Source organism: Solenopsis invicta, chromosome 5 (assembly GCF_016802725.1).
Source record: "Solenopsis invicta isolate M01_SB chromosome 5, UNIL_Sinv_3.0, whole genome shotgun sequence".
Taxonomy (NCBI): domain Eukaryota; kingdom Metazoa; phylum Arthropoda; class Insecta; order Hymenoptera; family Formicidae; genus Solenopsis; species Solenopsis invicta.
Genome location: NC_052668.1, coordinates 16,047,664 through 16,062,755, shown reverse-complemented (window position 1 = coordinate 16,062,755; position 15,092 = coordinate 16,047,664). Strand labels below are relative to the sequence as shown.

The window sequence follows — 15,092 nt, the reverse complement described above, 5'->3', positions numbered from 1 at the left end:
ACTAGAATTCATGAAATTGAAAGGATTGAAGTCTTTTTTTTTTAATTTCTCTCTTTTATCAAACCATATTTTTTCATATTTTTCGATCGCTGATTTACGTCATTGAAACTTTTGCTCCATAAATTTTTCAACAATTTTTCAAATATTCTCGCAATTCCTCTATAAATTAACCTTTGATGGTTTATAGTTTCTATCATATTGAATTTTTTATCTCTCTTATGAATAATTTTTTAAAAATCTAATAACAATTTTTTAATACAATTTAACTTTCTACGAACTCTCATCCTACCTTGCCGGCCTTCTCGGATCTTCCCGCCTCTTCTTTCGTATAGGCTATAACCTATACCGATTCCCTTCTCCTGAATCTTCCTATATCTTCGTAAATACTTTCCACTTACCTCCGCCTCCAATTGCCCGTCTTCCCCATCCTGCTACCTCTCTAAATCATGTCTCCTTACTTTTTAACTTTTCTTAATATCTATAAAAACTTGCACTCAATCTCGCTCCGTCTTTCCACACACATCCGTTCGCTTTCACACCGCCTATCCAAGTATCACGAACTCTCTTAATACTATACCAATTTTCGAGAGATCGCACTTTAAATCTGTAGTAATAGTTTCGTTCTATATCCACACACACAAGTGTGTACAATTAATTTTATAATTATATATAATCAACAATACAAAATAATAGTTCTTAAGATGTAATTATTGATATCAAGAAGATATACTTACCGTCGCTTTACATGATGGATTCTTATTCTAATTACAGATAGAAATCAGTAATTAAAAGAATTTCCGTTAAAAAAAAAATGAGAAATAATAAATTTGAATTGAAACAATATGTTAATTAACTTAATGAAATTGACTGAAATTTTAGAAAAACAATGTAATATAGATGCTCCAATTCGATAAAATTATTTCAAGTTAACAAAACATAAGAAAACAATAGTTTTGTCTACAAGAATACAAAGATCCGCGGAAACGTCAATTTCGTTATCATTCGCGAGGAGTATTTGCTTGTAGGCGATAAAGGGTGCGGAAAAAAATATTCCTCGTGTGATTCATGTTTTCAACAATTTACTCCTAGGCTCTTGTTCTGGCCAGTTGAGACTGAGACCAGCGCGCAATCGCGGTCCCTCCCTTTGTTAATTACATAATACATAAAAATAATGATATTTACAAATGTAGGGAAAAATGTTAGGCACTCAATGAACAGAACGGCGAAAACTATAAATGGTAGCTTTGTCGCGCGCAACGTACGCTTATGCGATTTTATATCGACGAGATATGATGTATTCGGAGAGCAGAGAGCGGGAAACAAGTTTTAGGGATACCGAAGATGTACGAAAGGTAGAGCGCAGTTACGCGACATGGAAACACGCCAGAAAAGAAAAAAACCAACAGCGATCGGCTTCTTCCCTTTTCTTTTCCTTTCAAATTTCGTTCGCCACTCGACTCGCGTCGAGTTCTAGGATCCAATTGTCGCGGTAAAGTGGATGCGTTGGAATGTTGACGGTCGGGCAACAAGCATTTTTTTATGTGGAATGTGCTCCGCGCGCGAAGTCTCACGATTATCTTTATTTATTCCTCTTTTTTTCTTCTTTAAAAATTAAGTCGCATTATCTAAGTACCGCAGTGTTGTTACAATGTTAATAACGCTCCTCCCCGTATCTTCACTGGCCTTCGTATTTATTTACGGTGAATGGAACGTGGACACGTTCGAAAGGAAGGACTGCTCACTAATCTGATCTTATCGCGTATCGGCGCGCGATCTTCTTTTTTTTTCTTGTATAGCTTGTCCGTAGACTAGAGTTCTCGTGTCGTTATAACGGTGGTTTGAATCGAAACTCGCGTAAAACATCCTACCGTCCGAATTTTTTCCCTCTTCATGTTTGTGAACACGCGCGGTGCTTCCGATTATATACAATTCCAATCGATTCAATCAGTTTCACCACATGCGCTGCTATGCTATTAAACGTAAAAATACGGCCGTATTCGCTGTTATATGCGAGTGGTTTCTCGACACTGCCAGTCCGATATAGTCGATGTCACCTTTCGATCTTGTGTACAATATCCTCTTTTTCCATTGCTTTATCAATCGGTCGACATACAAACTGCGTGATATATCATTGTTATTCTTTCCCCCAAGTACTCGACGTTAAAGTCCACATTACGCAGAATAAAATAAGTTACACGATTTGTCTATTTTTTTTGTCATTAAAATATGATATAAATTACAATTATTTATGCTTGGAGTGTAAGAGCCGTTAGTTGTGAAACTAGAAAGCCTTTGTCCTTTTATTTTCGCGATCGTAAAAACTGTCTTTCCACGGATTACAATTCGATTTGTACAATTAGAGCTTTATACATATCCTTGTAAGGTACGGTTGATATGACTTCGCGTTTATGATTAAAAATCAGCACGCTCGCCAATGTCGAACGATGCGCGTAAAAATTAATATCTATTAATTAGTGCGGTAACGTTTTCAAACCGAACACGATTGCTGTGAATCGAGCAGCCGAGAGCCAAAGATTCCTGCCATCCCGGCATGAACAATCGTCGACGGCAAAAAAAGGAACGCGTTATGTTATATAATATAAAGTACGCAAAACAATACGAAGAATCGCTGTACATTTGGTCACTCAAGAGTTTGTTCCTTAACCGTTACTTATCTAAGTGTTACGTTTAGCAGTGCGTATTACACGCTAACGGCCCTTAACCCGCTGATAATATCACAGATGAATGAGTTTCCGTGTTGTGCGTTCGCAACGCTATCTAAGGTTCCTAACAAGTGCGTTGATCCTCTCGATTTTGTCGCTGAGCATTCGCCTGTCGGAATCAAGTTCTGTTTTGGCGGACAGGAGCTCGTAGATCTTCCTTTCTAGCTGAGTGGTCTCGGAACGCAAATTATTGGACTGTGCCATCAGTTTTGATGCTTCGCTTGTCAGAATCTTTCTCTCCAGTGTCTTTTCTATAAATTATAATAAATATGGCCACATTATTGTATTATACAAGTATCGCATATTAATTATTATATGTCAGAATAAAAGATAAAAAAAAATAAATTTTCTGAAATTTCTAGGTTTTCCAATTTTTTTTTCGATGTAAATACTGTGTAATGTACGAAACATAGAAAGTGCAGAAAGTTTACCTTTCATGTACTCGCTGTAGGCAAACATAACATCCACGATTCCGGTCCACCTCGGCTTTTCTCTCTTCTCACTCGTTTCATCGGCACTCTCACTGATGTCTATAGTTTTACAGTGTTGCTTCACGCCATTCTCACCAGGCATAGGTAAAGTTGGACAATACATCGAAACTAAATTCGGAACTAAAGGTGGTAGTGGTGGTGGTCGTTCTGGACCGTGTTTCACTTTATTAACTTTGTCCAGAAGACGCTTTTTTTGAGGTGATTTTGGTACAGCTGGAGGATTCCTAGAATAAACTTTGGCGATTTTTTCACAGTAGGCAGTAACGGAATTCGCGCTTTTCCGCTTTTTGCGATCTGCCAGAACATACTGCCATGTCGCTTCTGCCTCTGCAATCACAAAGTGTATAATTGAAACAACTGCCTCGTTTACTATTATCACGTAAAAAATAAATCATTATAATATATAGTAAAAATAAGATTATGCATTTTATTATGATGGATAAGAAACTAAGCTATTTTTCATCTATAATTACAATATTATATCACCTTGACTAATGATATATTTACCATCTCTTTTATTTGGAGGCATAATATCGAGACCTATAGTCCTGAGAAAACCAACTTTCGGCTCGAAATCTGGCGTGTGAAGCAAAACGTCCGGATGCTCACGCGGAATCGGTAAGACGGATTCTATTACGGGTTCTACTTCCAGAGGTAGTTCTGGTGGATCGGGATTCAATTTGTATCTTTTTTCAACCTTACACAATTCTATCTCTGCAAAAATAATGACAATGTCAATTTAGTAAATCAACATAAAGAAACAACATAGCAACGCTGTTATTCTCTTACCGTTCCTAATAGTAAATGTAGTTAGTCCAAACATGGCTAGAAAAGCCAACTTATCTTCCGAATATTGTAGCTTAGCCGGCGGACCTTTCGTAATCCAAAGATCCGCGTCTTTGGTTTCCTCCTCGCCCTCCGAATCAGAGCTACACGTGACGCCCGTGTTCCTTTCCCTCCTTCGTTTACGCCTCTTCTCGGCTAAATCGAGGGATGACGTCAGCTCTTTAGGCACCTCAGGTATCACTTCATAAGTGAGGAAGGCCTTCTCGCTATTGATGATATCCTGCTTGCCCAGGGCCTTCTCGCTACTAATAATATCCTGCTTATTCAGGGCTTTCTCGCTACTGATGGCATCCTGTTTACCCAGGGCTTTGCTGAGGTCAGGCACGTTTAGCACCGCTGGTTCGCACCTTACGGAAATCTCAGTCAAATTATTGCACTTGTCGGTAAAGCAAAACGCGGTCGTCTTCAACTCGTTGTTGCTCGTCGAAAAGTTCAGAAGTTTTTCCTGATACTTCGGAATCTGCAAAAGCACATTTGAGACATTCTGACAAGTGCGCAACACCTCCTCAGACCTGATACTTTGCATCAGCTGCGTCGTATCCGTGGACTTCTGCGCAATGTCACTTATACTGAACTTAAAACTCGGTTGAAATGGTAATGTGGACAAGATATTATTCTGATTAGATTGCGAATTACAATCAATTTCGTTCTTGTTCTCCTTTTCGCCAAGATTGTAATTTATCGGATGAGAGGGCTTCAAATTTTTTCCCTGTTCATAAGGCAGATGCGAGATCGCGGTCTTCTCTTGGAGCGAATTTGTCGTGACATGATTCTGATTCGGCAACTGTGGTTGCCTAATTAGATTTTCGTTCACGCTCTTTTCGTTGCACGCGTTCAGTTTGTTGTCCTTCGCCGCGACATCCGAATTGTTTTTATGATGCGCGCTCGTGTGATTTGCAATTTTATTGGTTGCACCACCAACAATCTGATTATTAGCGCTAAAATTGTTATTAGTCATTGTCTTCTCGCTGGAAACGCAGTTATTAGTCGCGCTATCATTTCGCGAGGTTGTCGTAGTTGTCATTTGATGAGACTCGACGTGATGTGCGTTATGCTGTTTTGTGATAGTTGAATTAGTCGAATTAGAGACGCTCGTGCCGCTACTGCTATGACTGCTATTACTGATGTTTATCGTTGGTACATTGAGTTTGGGTTGAGAATGATGCTGCTGATGAGGTGACGATGTCGATGACGATGATGTTGAAAAGTGTGGCGGTTTGTAGAGACTTGGCACGTGCGAGACGGGTATATGCGGATGATGATACTGTTGAGGTGGTGGATAAGGGATCGGTTGAGAGAGCGTTTGTTGATTACTCATGGACTTGTTGTCCATCGTCGAAGAATTCTCCTGAATCACTTGACTACCCACGGTTTGAGACGTAATCGGCGTTAACGGTGAAGGCTTTAAAGGCAATGACTCATGATGGCCGATCTGATTAACTATACTATGATTGTGACTATTTATTATCGGTTGTCTCTGTTGCGTCTTTGTCGAAGAAGAGCGGAACGAGTCCTCAAAGGGCCTAACGAAAGCCGGCTGCGATGTTGTTGTGGTGCTCGTTGTAGTAGTCATGGTCGCCGTTGTAGGCAGCGTACCCGCCGTTGTCGTGACTGTCGATGGTTGTGGTTCTTTGCTTCTGGATATATGAACACTGTGAGACAATGGCGGAGACTTGTGAGCCATGTGATTCATGGCGTTCAATGTCGACGAAGAATTGTTTGACGGTGTTGGCGCCGTGTGCGTAGTCATTGCACCCGATAAAGAACTCGTAGTCGTCGTACTGCTCGTACTATTTGCGCGTGGTTGATGTTGCGACAGGGGTTGTTGATGTTGCTGTTGCTGTTGATGATAAATAGAACTGGTGACCGTCGTGGTCGCGCTGCTCATTATCATCGTGGCTGTGTGCTGACTAGAATGAATAGTACTCGACGGCACGGGGGGCAAGTGAAGAGAAGGAATGGAGATAATAGGCGGAAGGGACATGCCTAGGGATAGCGGAGGTGGCGGTGGTGGTCCTATGACACCAGGCGTCAAGGACGGGATGGAAGGTATCGGCTGTGGACAGATTGGTGCCGAACTTATAGCCACCGGTGGTGGTGGTCCAAGGTTCAAAGGAGGCAAACTGGAACCCAAAGGGGGTGGAATAGCCGCAGAATTGGCGGAGCATATAGAAGTGGAACCCAGGGTCGGTCCAATGGGTTGTGCTGGATTGGGGAAGGGTGGCAGACGAGGATGGTAGATGGTGACTGCTGGATCGGAAGGCGGTGGCGGTGGTGCAGCTGGCGGAGCGGAGGATTGTTGCTCCTCTTTTCGAGATTGATGATGACTGCTACCAACAGAGACAGCAGATCCGCTGATGTTGCTGCTGGAGTTACCAGTATTGCTGGTGTTGTTCCCACAGGTGTTACTGGCGTTACTAGCGTTGCCACCGCTGCTGTTACCACCACCGCCACTGCTACCGCTTTGTCGTTCTCTTGCATCACGTTCTCGCTCCCGATCGCTATGCAGCTGAGCCGCTATGGTCGGCTTCCTAGCTGGAACAAATCCCGAACACAGTGCTTGGTGATCTTCCACTCTACAATGAAAGAAATCTTGGCCACGGCGATATGTTGTAATTTTCATTCTATTATAAGTGCTTTTTGTACAAAAATTATTGTTACTTACAAAAAAAACGTTTAAATCTAAAATAAGCACAAGAAAAATACATTACTTTGCAATAAATATTTTTTTAAGAATAAAAGAAATGCAACATATCGCTACAGACAGATTTCGCCTTTTTCGCTTTATAAATAAGCCAAAACTTTTGATATCTTCAGTATATCTAATACAAAACATAGTTGTAATATGGTTTAAATGTTTTGTTATGGTTTAAATGTTTTAAGATAAGTTCGCGCGCGAGGAGAAGCGTTAAGAAAATATTCATAATTGTTTTATTGTCTCGAACTTGTAGATTTTAGAAAGTGTAACGTTATATTATGATTTACGTTGATTAAATTATATCGCCTTTTAACAACATTTCCAATTAATGGCCGCAATAAATTTATTGTAGATTATTACATATTAAATGACGATCGCATTAAAAACGCTTGCGCAATTAATATACACAATTGATACACACGGTATGCAATATAAAATTTGACGAATTTATTTCGTTATTATTAGTTCATCTATTCCAACTTACCTTTCGTTTCGCTTAATTATTCCAGAGCTATAAAAAGATCCTTAAATATATATCGCATCGAAGTATTGGGGATGATTACTGTTATATTTTCAATAAAGCTAAACGAAAAAAAAAATTAAAAAAATGGTAAACCAATTGTCTCTCGCTAAACTATCGGGGCAATCATCGCTATCACCGTTGCTCTTAATATTAACAGTAGCGAACGTACTTTTTTCATAATGTTAATTGCAGTAAAATAGATATTAAAGTAATCGGATCGCGAATTATCGGAATCTTCCCCAAAACTGTTTCAGAAAATGATTCGAGGGTCAAGAATTTCAAGTCCACTAGAATTGCAATCACATTTTCTGCAAGTTTTATTTTCATTTATAGTCCAAATATACATGTTTACATAAATTATATATAAAAATGGTGTAATTTTGACAAAAGAACATGTATGATAAAGTTTATATACATCGGTTCAGTCAGTATGAGGAGCAACATGTTCACTATACAATTAAGGGAAACTATGTTGACATTAATTGGTTAATTGCAAAATTTCTAAAACAGTTGCGGGAACTAACGCAAGAGTGCATAGCGCCTGACGAAAGAACACATTGGCATCAAAATAATTGATTCATTAAATTGTAGCATTTACGCACCTATCTAAGTCCACGCCTTGAAATTATAAAATATCTAGTCGCATATGCATTCGTTATGATCAAATATATTTTTTTAATTCATAAAATAATCAAACGTATTTATTTAAAATTCTAATTAATTTAAGAATGTAATTTATGGCTATGTTCTAATATACACTGCCAGTACTAAAAATATATAATATACGTAACGTGAACTATAGATTTTTAGTACTGTATATACCGGAACATGACCTATGACACCTAATAAAAGCACTAACAAATAAATGAACTCAGCTCAAATCATAGAATATCAATTAACATACAATTTTAATTATACATCTTAACAATAATAATGTATAAAGAAAAAATATATAACTTGATATTAAGAAAATTTAAAATAATCTAAACTATACGATTTATCATATATAACAGTAGCCATCTCTCAATTCAATACATAAGATCTTCTATAATTGGAAATTGCTAGCGATTTCAAGACAATATAATTTTTCAGTATTATAATTATAATTATTCTCGAAACTCAACGTTTAAATTCAACGAACCCTTTCCTTTAGAAGGCGTGCACTCTTATGTTTAAGTTTCGCTGTTATTAACTATAAAAACGATTAACTACATAACCAACCTGCCGTCGTACAGTAAATAGTTTCACATTCGAGTACTACGAAAAATGATTTGAGACACGTATGCGAAGAACGTCGTGTACACAACAGGTGTAAATGGCCGACCGAAGACCGACTTACTGTTAATGACACATTAACAAAAGGCGACAGCAGAAAATAAGTCTGACTTCGGTCCGTAAATAGATAAATGAAAACAGCTAAATCAGGTCTCGAAAAATTGGATTGCGTTCGTAATTTGTTCGTATTTCAGATCAAAACTAGAATGGGTAGTATATTTTGTTGTTGCCGCTAAGCCCACTTTTGACAATTCGGTGAATGTCCAGCCGAAGGGTAATATCATTGAGGTGGGTATATACTAGGCGAACGAACAATGAAAGGAAAGCGACCGCGAAATCAATCATTTTAAACTTTCTTTGCTCTACCACCCACCCTTGCGACTAAACAGGCCCGATACGAATCGAAAGCTAAAGGATGTTTCAAAGGTTCGCAATCGCTCGTTCGTTCGTTCGCCAGCGTATACTTTACCCACCTTTAGATTCCGCTCGGGCACCAAATCGCGTGCTTACCTAAAAGATATCAACTCTACCTGCGTAAGAAACGAGTATAACTATGACTATAACTTTCATTAAACCTAGATTAAAATTAGAAGCGTAGTATGTTGTTTGTTCCATTTGTTTCTTTTCTTTTCGAGTTCTCACCGAGTCACAGTCATATTTCTACAACGACTTCTCCTCGCTCGCGCCGCCAGTCCGTCTATCTACAGAAGAACTTTGGCTCGCAATACAGATTATTCGAACGACGATCGCCGCCGAGAGTACGATCTCACTTGGCGAGTTTGGTCTCGGGAAAGGGGGGGAGGAAGGGAGGTAATTAAAACTAAACAAGACAATGTGCGCGGAGCTACGAGTCCGCAAACGCGGTTTAATGCGGATATTGCAGATTCTGTTCTCGCTTCAAGAAGATTCTAGATTCTGAAATTATTGAATATGGCCGTAAGAAAGAAATACACGATGACAATTCGCGCGATGTTACGACGACGTCGCAGAAAACTTCGTAGTAGAGAAAAAGAAGAAAGAAAAGAGATAGAACGAGCTCGCGCGCCTTAACGAGCGATCGCAGACGGATCACGATCACGCTTCGAGATCGACGCTTTCTTTCCTTCTTCTTTTTCTTTCTTTCTTTTTTCTTTTTTTTTTTTTATTAATGAAAGGCAGTGGGGGGTGGAGCGACTCGCTCACCTGCAGTATCAGCGGATGCAGGGGCAGGCGCGGGTACCGGGGCAGCGGGAGCAGAACTTCTCGCTGCTCTTCTCCTTTCCTCCTCCTCCCGCAACGCAACCTGCTCCCGTGCTTGCCGCAGTCTATGCTCCTCCTCCAGCTTCAGTCTGAAAAAGGAGAATCGCGCCACGGCGTTAATGAAGAAGTTCGGCATTCCCGACCGCTTGCTCGACGATTCTTCTTCTCTTTCTCTCTCGTTTTCTCTCTTTCTCTGAATATCGTTTTGCTTACCGTTCGTGCATCACGGGAGACATGAGGCCCAGGGAGGCGGGCGGCGGAGGAAGCATGTCGGGACTGTATCTCAGTCCGTACAGAGGATATGATGGCAGTCCGGGAAACAACGGCGGTCTTATCATTCCACATCGCTCCAAGTACAACTGTTCCTCTAACCTGCGATAAGAAGACACGGAAAATTAATCAAAATTTAGGCAAATGCTCTTGTAGGACGGGCTTTAAAGATTGATAATAGGAGAATGTAAAAAAAATTCTTTCAAAGTCAGATTCTCTTTTCCTGCTTTGACAACGCTGAAGCTGTTAGAGCAATATCTTGTTGCTTACCTATAAGCGTGCGGCAGGTGCGGCGGTGGATAAAGACCGGGATGATAGGCGCTATAGGTCGCGGGGTCCAAGGCGAATGCCGGTGGATGGGCCGGATGATGCTCGGGCCGGTACGGCTGAAAACCGGAACGAGCCAGCAATTCGGTAGCCGCGGCAGTTACGCTGTGTTTGCTGGTTTCAACGGGTCTGGCAGTTGTGTACAAGGAGGGAATCTCTTCAGGTCTTCGTTCGTGCGTCGATCGCTCCTAAAAAAATTAATTTAAGGATACTCTTCAGTCTATGCGAAAAACGAATGTTTCTTTTTTGAAACATTTTTTTTTTAAACTAAACGATATAATCGATAATGCTCACAATGACACAATTTTTTTAACATACTTGAATAATTTATGCGTCTCATATAGAAAATGACAGACCATAAATCGCACGTTATCAAGCCAGAGTAAAAAAAAATGAGGGGATTAAGCGCGCGAGTACTGTGATTCGTGGGAAAAAAATCTAGAGCAAAGCACGGTCCTGTTCCGAGAGTTAACAATATTTCCAAGACGATTTCCTGGAAGGCGCTGGGCGAAGACGCAAATTGCTTGAAATTTTCTTCAGCTTATAGTCTCTTCCGCCACTTAGACGTTACGAGCGGTCTCGCAGTTTATTGCCGGGCGTTGTAACGAAGTCGTGCACCGAACCGGCAATGAATTGCCGCTCGGATGACTTCGCCATGGAAATTGGTAGGAACAACGCGTACCTCCGGTCAACCCCGAGACAGCGAAGCAAAGATTTTACAGACAAACGTTAAGTAACGTCAGGAGTCCGACGTCGGGATTCCGCGAGATTTCTCAACTAAGGCGATACCCGACTCATCCGATTATTTTCAACAGCTTATTTCCGTTTATCGGGGAGAAAGCCGCTTCTGTTGACGGGAAATTGGAATTTTTCTGTTTACATTGTAAATAAGACGAAGCTAAAAAAGGGAAAACGCACCGCTCAGTCCGGATTACTTAACCCAGATTGTCAGCGGGAGCCGAGGCTTGAAAAAGTCTCACATTTGCAATGCAACAGCGCGGGCGATATATATACAATCGAGGAGTAGGAAAAGAATCTTTGATCTCTCCGATTATCGAGGAATCGGAACCGCCTCATTCTCTTTCCACCAGAGTCAACACCTTTTTCATTTCGTTATCGAGATTGCCTGTATTTTCGATCTACTGAACCTTTGACATTCCGCAATCTTGCGAAGTCGTTTGATTCAAATGCCTCCGAAATTATTCTCTCTCTTCCTACCAATGCCATTTGGTGGCAGCAGTAATTCTTATCCCGCTTCGACACTTTCGCCTTTGATGACGAGACATTAATTTCCGGTAGCAATTACTCTCGAAGAATAGTCCGAGAACATAATCGCTATATCGCGCGCAAGTTGTCCTAGAATTCACACGCTTTCTCTTCATTACGGACTTCTTCATCGTAAAAATCGTATGAAGAGTTATTTGTTAAAACCTTTTAATTTTCACATTGTATTTTTTAGATCGCTAAGATTCAAATTAAATTTTCGTCAAAACAACTTTTACTTCTATTGTGTAAAAAAAAAAATCTCGCGCGTTCATAATCCTTCCGTGCGATTTGTGATACGTGTGATTCGCAGAAAATGCGCAACTTTAGGTATTTCCTGCATATATCGCAGAAGCAATAGTCCTTCTTCTCTCGGTAAATGCTGTAAAATAAATCGCGTCATCAGCAGAAGCAAATCCAAAAGATTCCGCAGAGAACGCAAATATATGCACCCTCCTTTGGCCCGTGCTCTTCCATTTACGATATTCTTCGTCGACCCGACCGCACGAGGAAGAAAAGAGGAAAAAGAAAAAAAATATATATATAGAAACGCGTTATCCACGTCGCAAAGGCGAAGAAGGATCCAAGACGACCGACGTCAACGATTTTTCTCAGCCGCGCCCGCTACGTACCTAAGCGGTCGCTTATTATTCCGATCATGGGGACCACCGAGTCTGAGGTCGAGGGGTACCTTTGTTCGCGTTTCGAGACGGATGCACTTCTGTCCCGAGCGAGAGAGGCCGAGGGAGAGGAATAAGGTATAACGTGGCCGGTGCAATTACTCACCTTAGCAGGGGAAGGACCTCTGACCAAGGGCGGTGGCGCCCGGTTCTTCGGGCTAGCACGGGGTTCCTCTTCCTGAGGTGCTGGGCCCGCCTGCTTGGCCAGGTTCCTCAAGGCGGCGGCGAAGCTCCTGCTATTCTGCTGCCCGCCCGGTCCAGGTCCCGGGGTGTGACCCTGAGGTAGTACGCCGGAACTGGGTCGGTGGGACTTGCCAATCGAGGTTGGCTGAGCTTTGGTGCTGGCGGGCTGTAGACCTGAAAGAAGAAAGAGAAGAGGTCAACGCTCGGGTCCGTGTGAAATTTACGTTCGCGCATAACTTAACTTGTGGATCTACGGGTCTAGATCTTGACCTCGATAGTCGAAAACACGTCGACATGGCGACGACGCGGATATCGTTTTTGACGCAAATAAATGTCGCGATTCTGATGTAATCGCGATCTCGTTGAACGCGACAGCGAATTCTCTCCTCCTCTCGTCGGATTTTCGCGGCGAGTTGCGGAATCAATCTCCGTTCGTGACGGTTCAAGGGATGTACGTGTCGCTCGGAGGATACATATGTCACACGTCTAATTATCCCGAACGGGAATTCGATTAACCGTGCCATTTGCTTGAATCTACCTATCGATGTCACGCGAGACTCTCACATTACGTTGGAGAGCTCGTGGTAACAAACTTTCGATAAACGCGTACGTTTCGTACGCTCGTCGTGAAAGAGGCGTTATCGGGTGAAGATTAACGAGCGACCCTGTCGTCTCCACACACGTGCATTCCCTCTCTTTCTCTCTCTCTCTCTCTCTCCCTCGTGCTCGGTAACGAGCGTGCCTCATAATTCTCCTCGCGGGATCGGAGGTCGCGCTCGTGTTGACGTGACCCGCCGGGGAGGTCGGCCGAGCATGATCGACTTCGTGGGAGATTAATTGCTAAGACGTAGGCAAGTCGGCGAGAGGTAGGCAAGAAAGGGAATAAGTATCAACGAGCGTGTACACGCAGAGCCAGACGCATCGGCCTAGAGATACAGGATCTTCTTGGTTGATCCCGAGACCTCTAATTTACCAGCGTCCAAATTTCCAGGAAATTACTTATCTCTTTCTTAAAACATAATGACATTTTCTAGCTTTCAGCAGTTCTGCTCGCAAAAAACTAACGCAGCAATAATTATGATGGAAATAACGTTTTCTTTTTTTTTTTTATTTATTTTTTTTTTATAGCAGAGATCATCAACCGCGAGGGAATACAGCTAATGAAGCTTTATCGGCTACAAAGTTCGATCGAACGTCGATATCAAGAGTTTATGATTTCGTCGACTTTCTCGAGTTTCTGATTTTATGGCGAAAGTGACGAGTGATAAAACGCGATGCGCGCGTTAGGCCGCCGTAATGGCGGCAATAATTAAAATTTACGGCGAAGAGTGTCGGGCGAACCGGTAATAAAATATCGTCGGCCGCTACGCGCGAACCGGCATTCGTTAATTAGACAAACCGACGGCGACAATTAATCGCGAGTACTGGTAAAGCGAGCCGGATAATCGACAAAGTAGACATAATTTTCATTCCAACATAATTACAAATCGATCGTGTTAACGCTTTGGTAAAATAAGGGCGTAATAATAAACTAGTTAGTGCTTTTATTATCAAAGTACGCGTGCGCCGAACAAGGAGACATTAAGCTTTAATTTGAGCCGCAACTTGAGATGCAACGCGAAGAGAGACGTGTACCGAAATTCTGAGGTTGCCAAACTATAAAAAGAAAAAAAGTTGAGTCTTAACTCTTCGGTCCAACCGGATATGAAGACCCAGATGAATTTTCAATTTTGAATTATTCTGCTTCAAATTTGGCGTGTAAAAAAGTGAAAAACGTTTCGAGTCGTACAATTGTGAAATCATATTCTGGAAAAATGTTGAAAGAGTGTACCAGAATTTTTTCAGATTTTTTTTAACAAGGGTCAATAAAATAAATTATATGATTTGTTTAAAATAGAAAAATATATAAAATAGATCCCATAAACTTCATACGTTGGACCTCGGATGTTTAAAAAGAGAAACTCGGATAATCTCGAGCGCATCATGTATCACGATAATATGTTGTACGACGAGCAAACTTAAAAAATAGTTTCGTATTATTTAGCTCATGTTATTAATTAGACCATTTTTCAATTAACGTATGTAGAAATACCTTGCGCGACCTATGTCCTTCATTATGTTAAAAAATACCACGCGCGAACCCGCGGTTTAATTAAATGGCGTTATAGTACAACATCCTTGACATCAATGTGATGAAGTTCCCGAATGCATTTTCATGACATTATTTTCTACGTGATCCTCCTAGACATTGCATATATAGTATGCAACGTTATGTATACATGCATATATGCATACGGACGTAACGCTGCATATAAAGTTGCAATGCTATAAAACATGGCATAAAGCATTTTAATATCTGTTTTATAAAGTTAAAATAGAATTAGTTCGATAGGGTAATCGGAATCATTCTAAAAATACAACAGCGTACCTGCTGTGAATACACTCCAAGTTCTGATTTTTCAAAGAAGATTTAGAATTCTCAACACAATTCAAAAAAATCTAATAATTAACTAAATTAAAAAATTAATAAATTAAAAAAAAAAACTAAAGATATAAGCCTCATATTCCTATTTT

General features: G+C 40.9%; 1 protein-coding gene across 1 annotated transcript in view; it reads right to left on the bottom strand.

The window, feature by feature from the left end:
• Window positions 1-1,062: 1,062 nt before the first annotated feature.
• Window positions 1,063-15,092, bottom strand: part of LOC105198567 — a 97,467-nt gene continuing 83,437 nt past the window's right edge. Inside the window, exons 9-16 of the mRNA XM_011165318.3 lie at window positions 12,442-12,692; window positions 10,336-10,580; window positions 10,009-10,167; window positions 9,739-9,884; window positions 4,004-6,595; window positions 3,722-3,928; window positions 3,155-3,541; window positions 1,063-2,974 (exon numbers count right to left, since the gene is read on the bottom strand). Coding sequence (XP_011163620.1) covers window positions 2,775-2,974; window positions 3,155-3,541; window positions 3,722-3,928; window positions 4,004-6,595; window positions 9,739-9,884; window positions 10,009-10,167; window positions 10,336-10,580; window positions 12,442-12,692 — 4,187 coding nt within the window. The 3' untranslated portion in view covers window positions 1,063-2,774. The remainder of the gene's footprint in view (window positions 2,975-3,154; window positions 3,542-3,721; window positions 3,929-4,003; window positions 6,596-9,738; window positions 9,885-10,008; window positions 10,168-10,335; window positions 10,581-12,441; window positions 12,693-15,092) is intronic.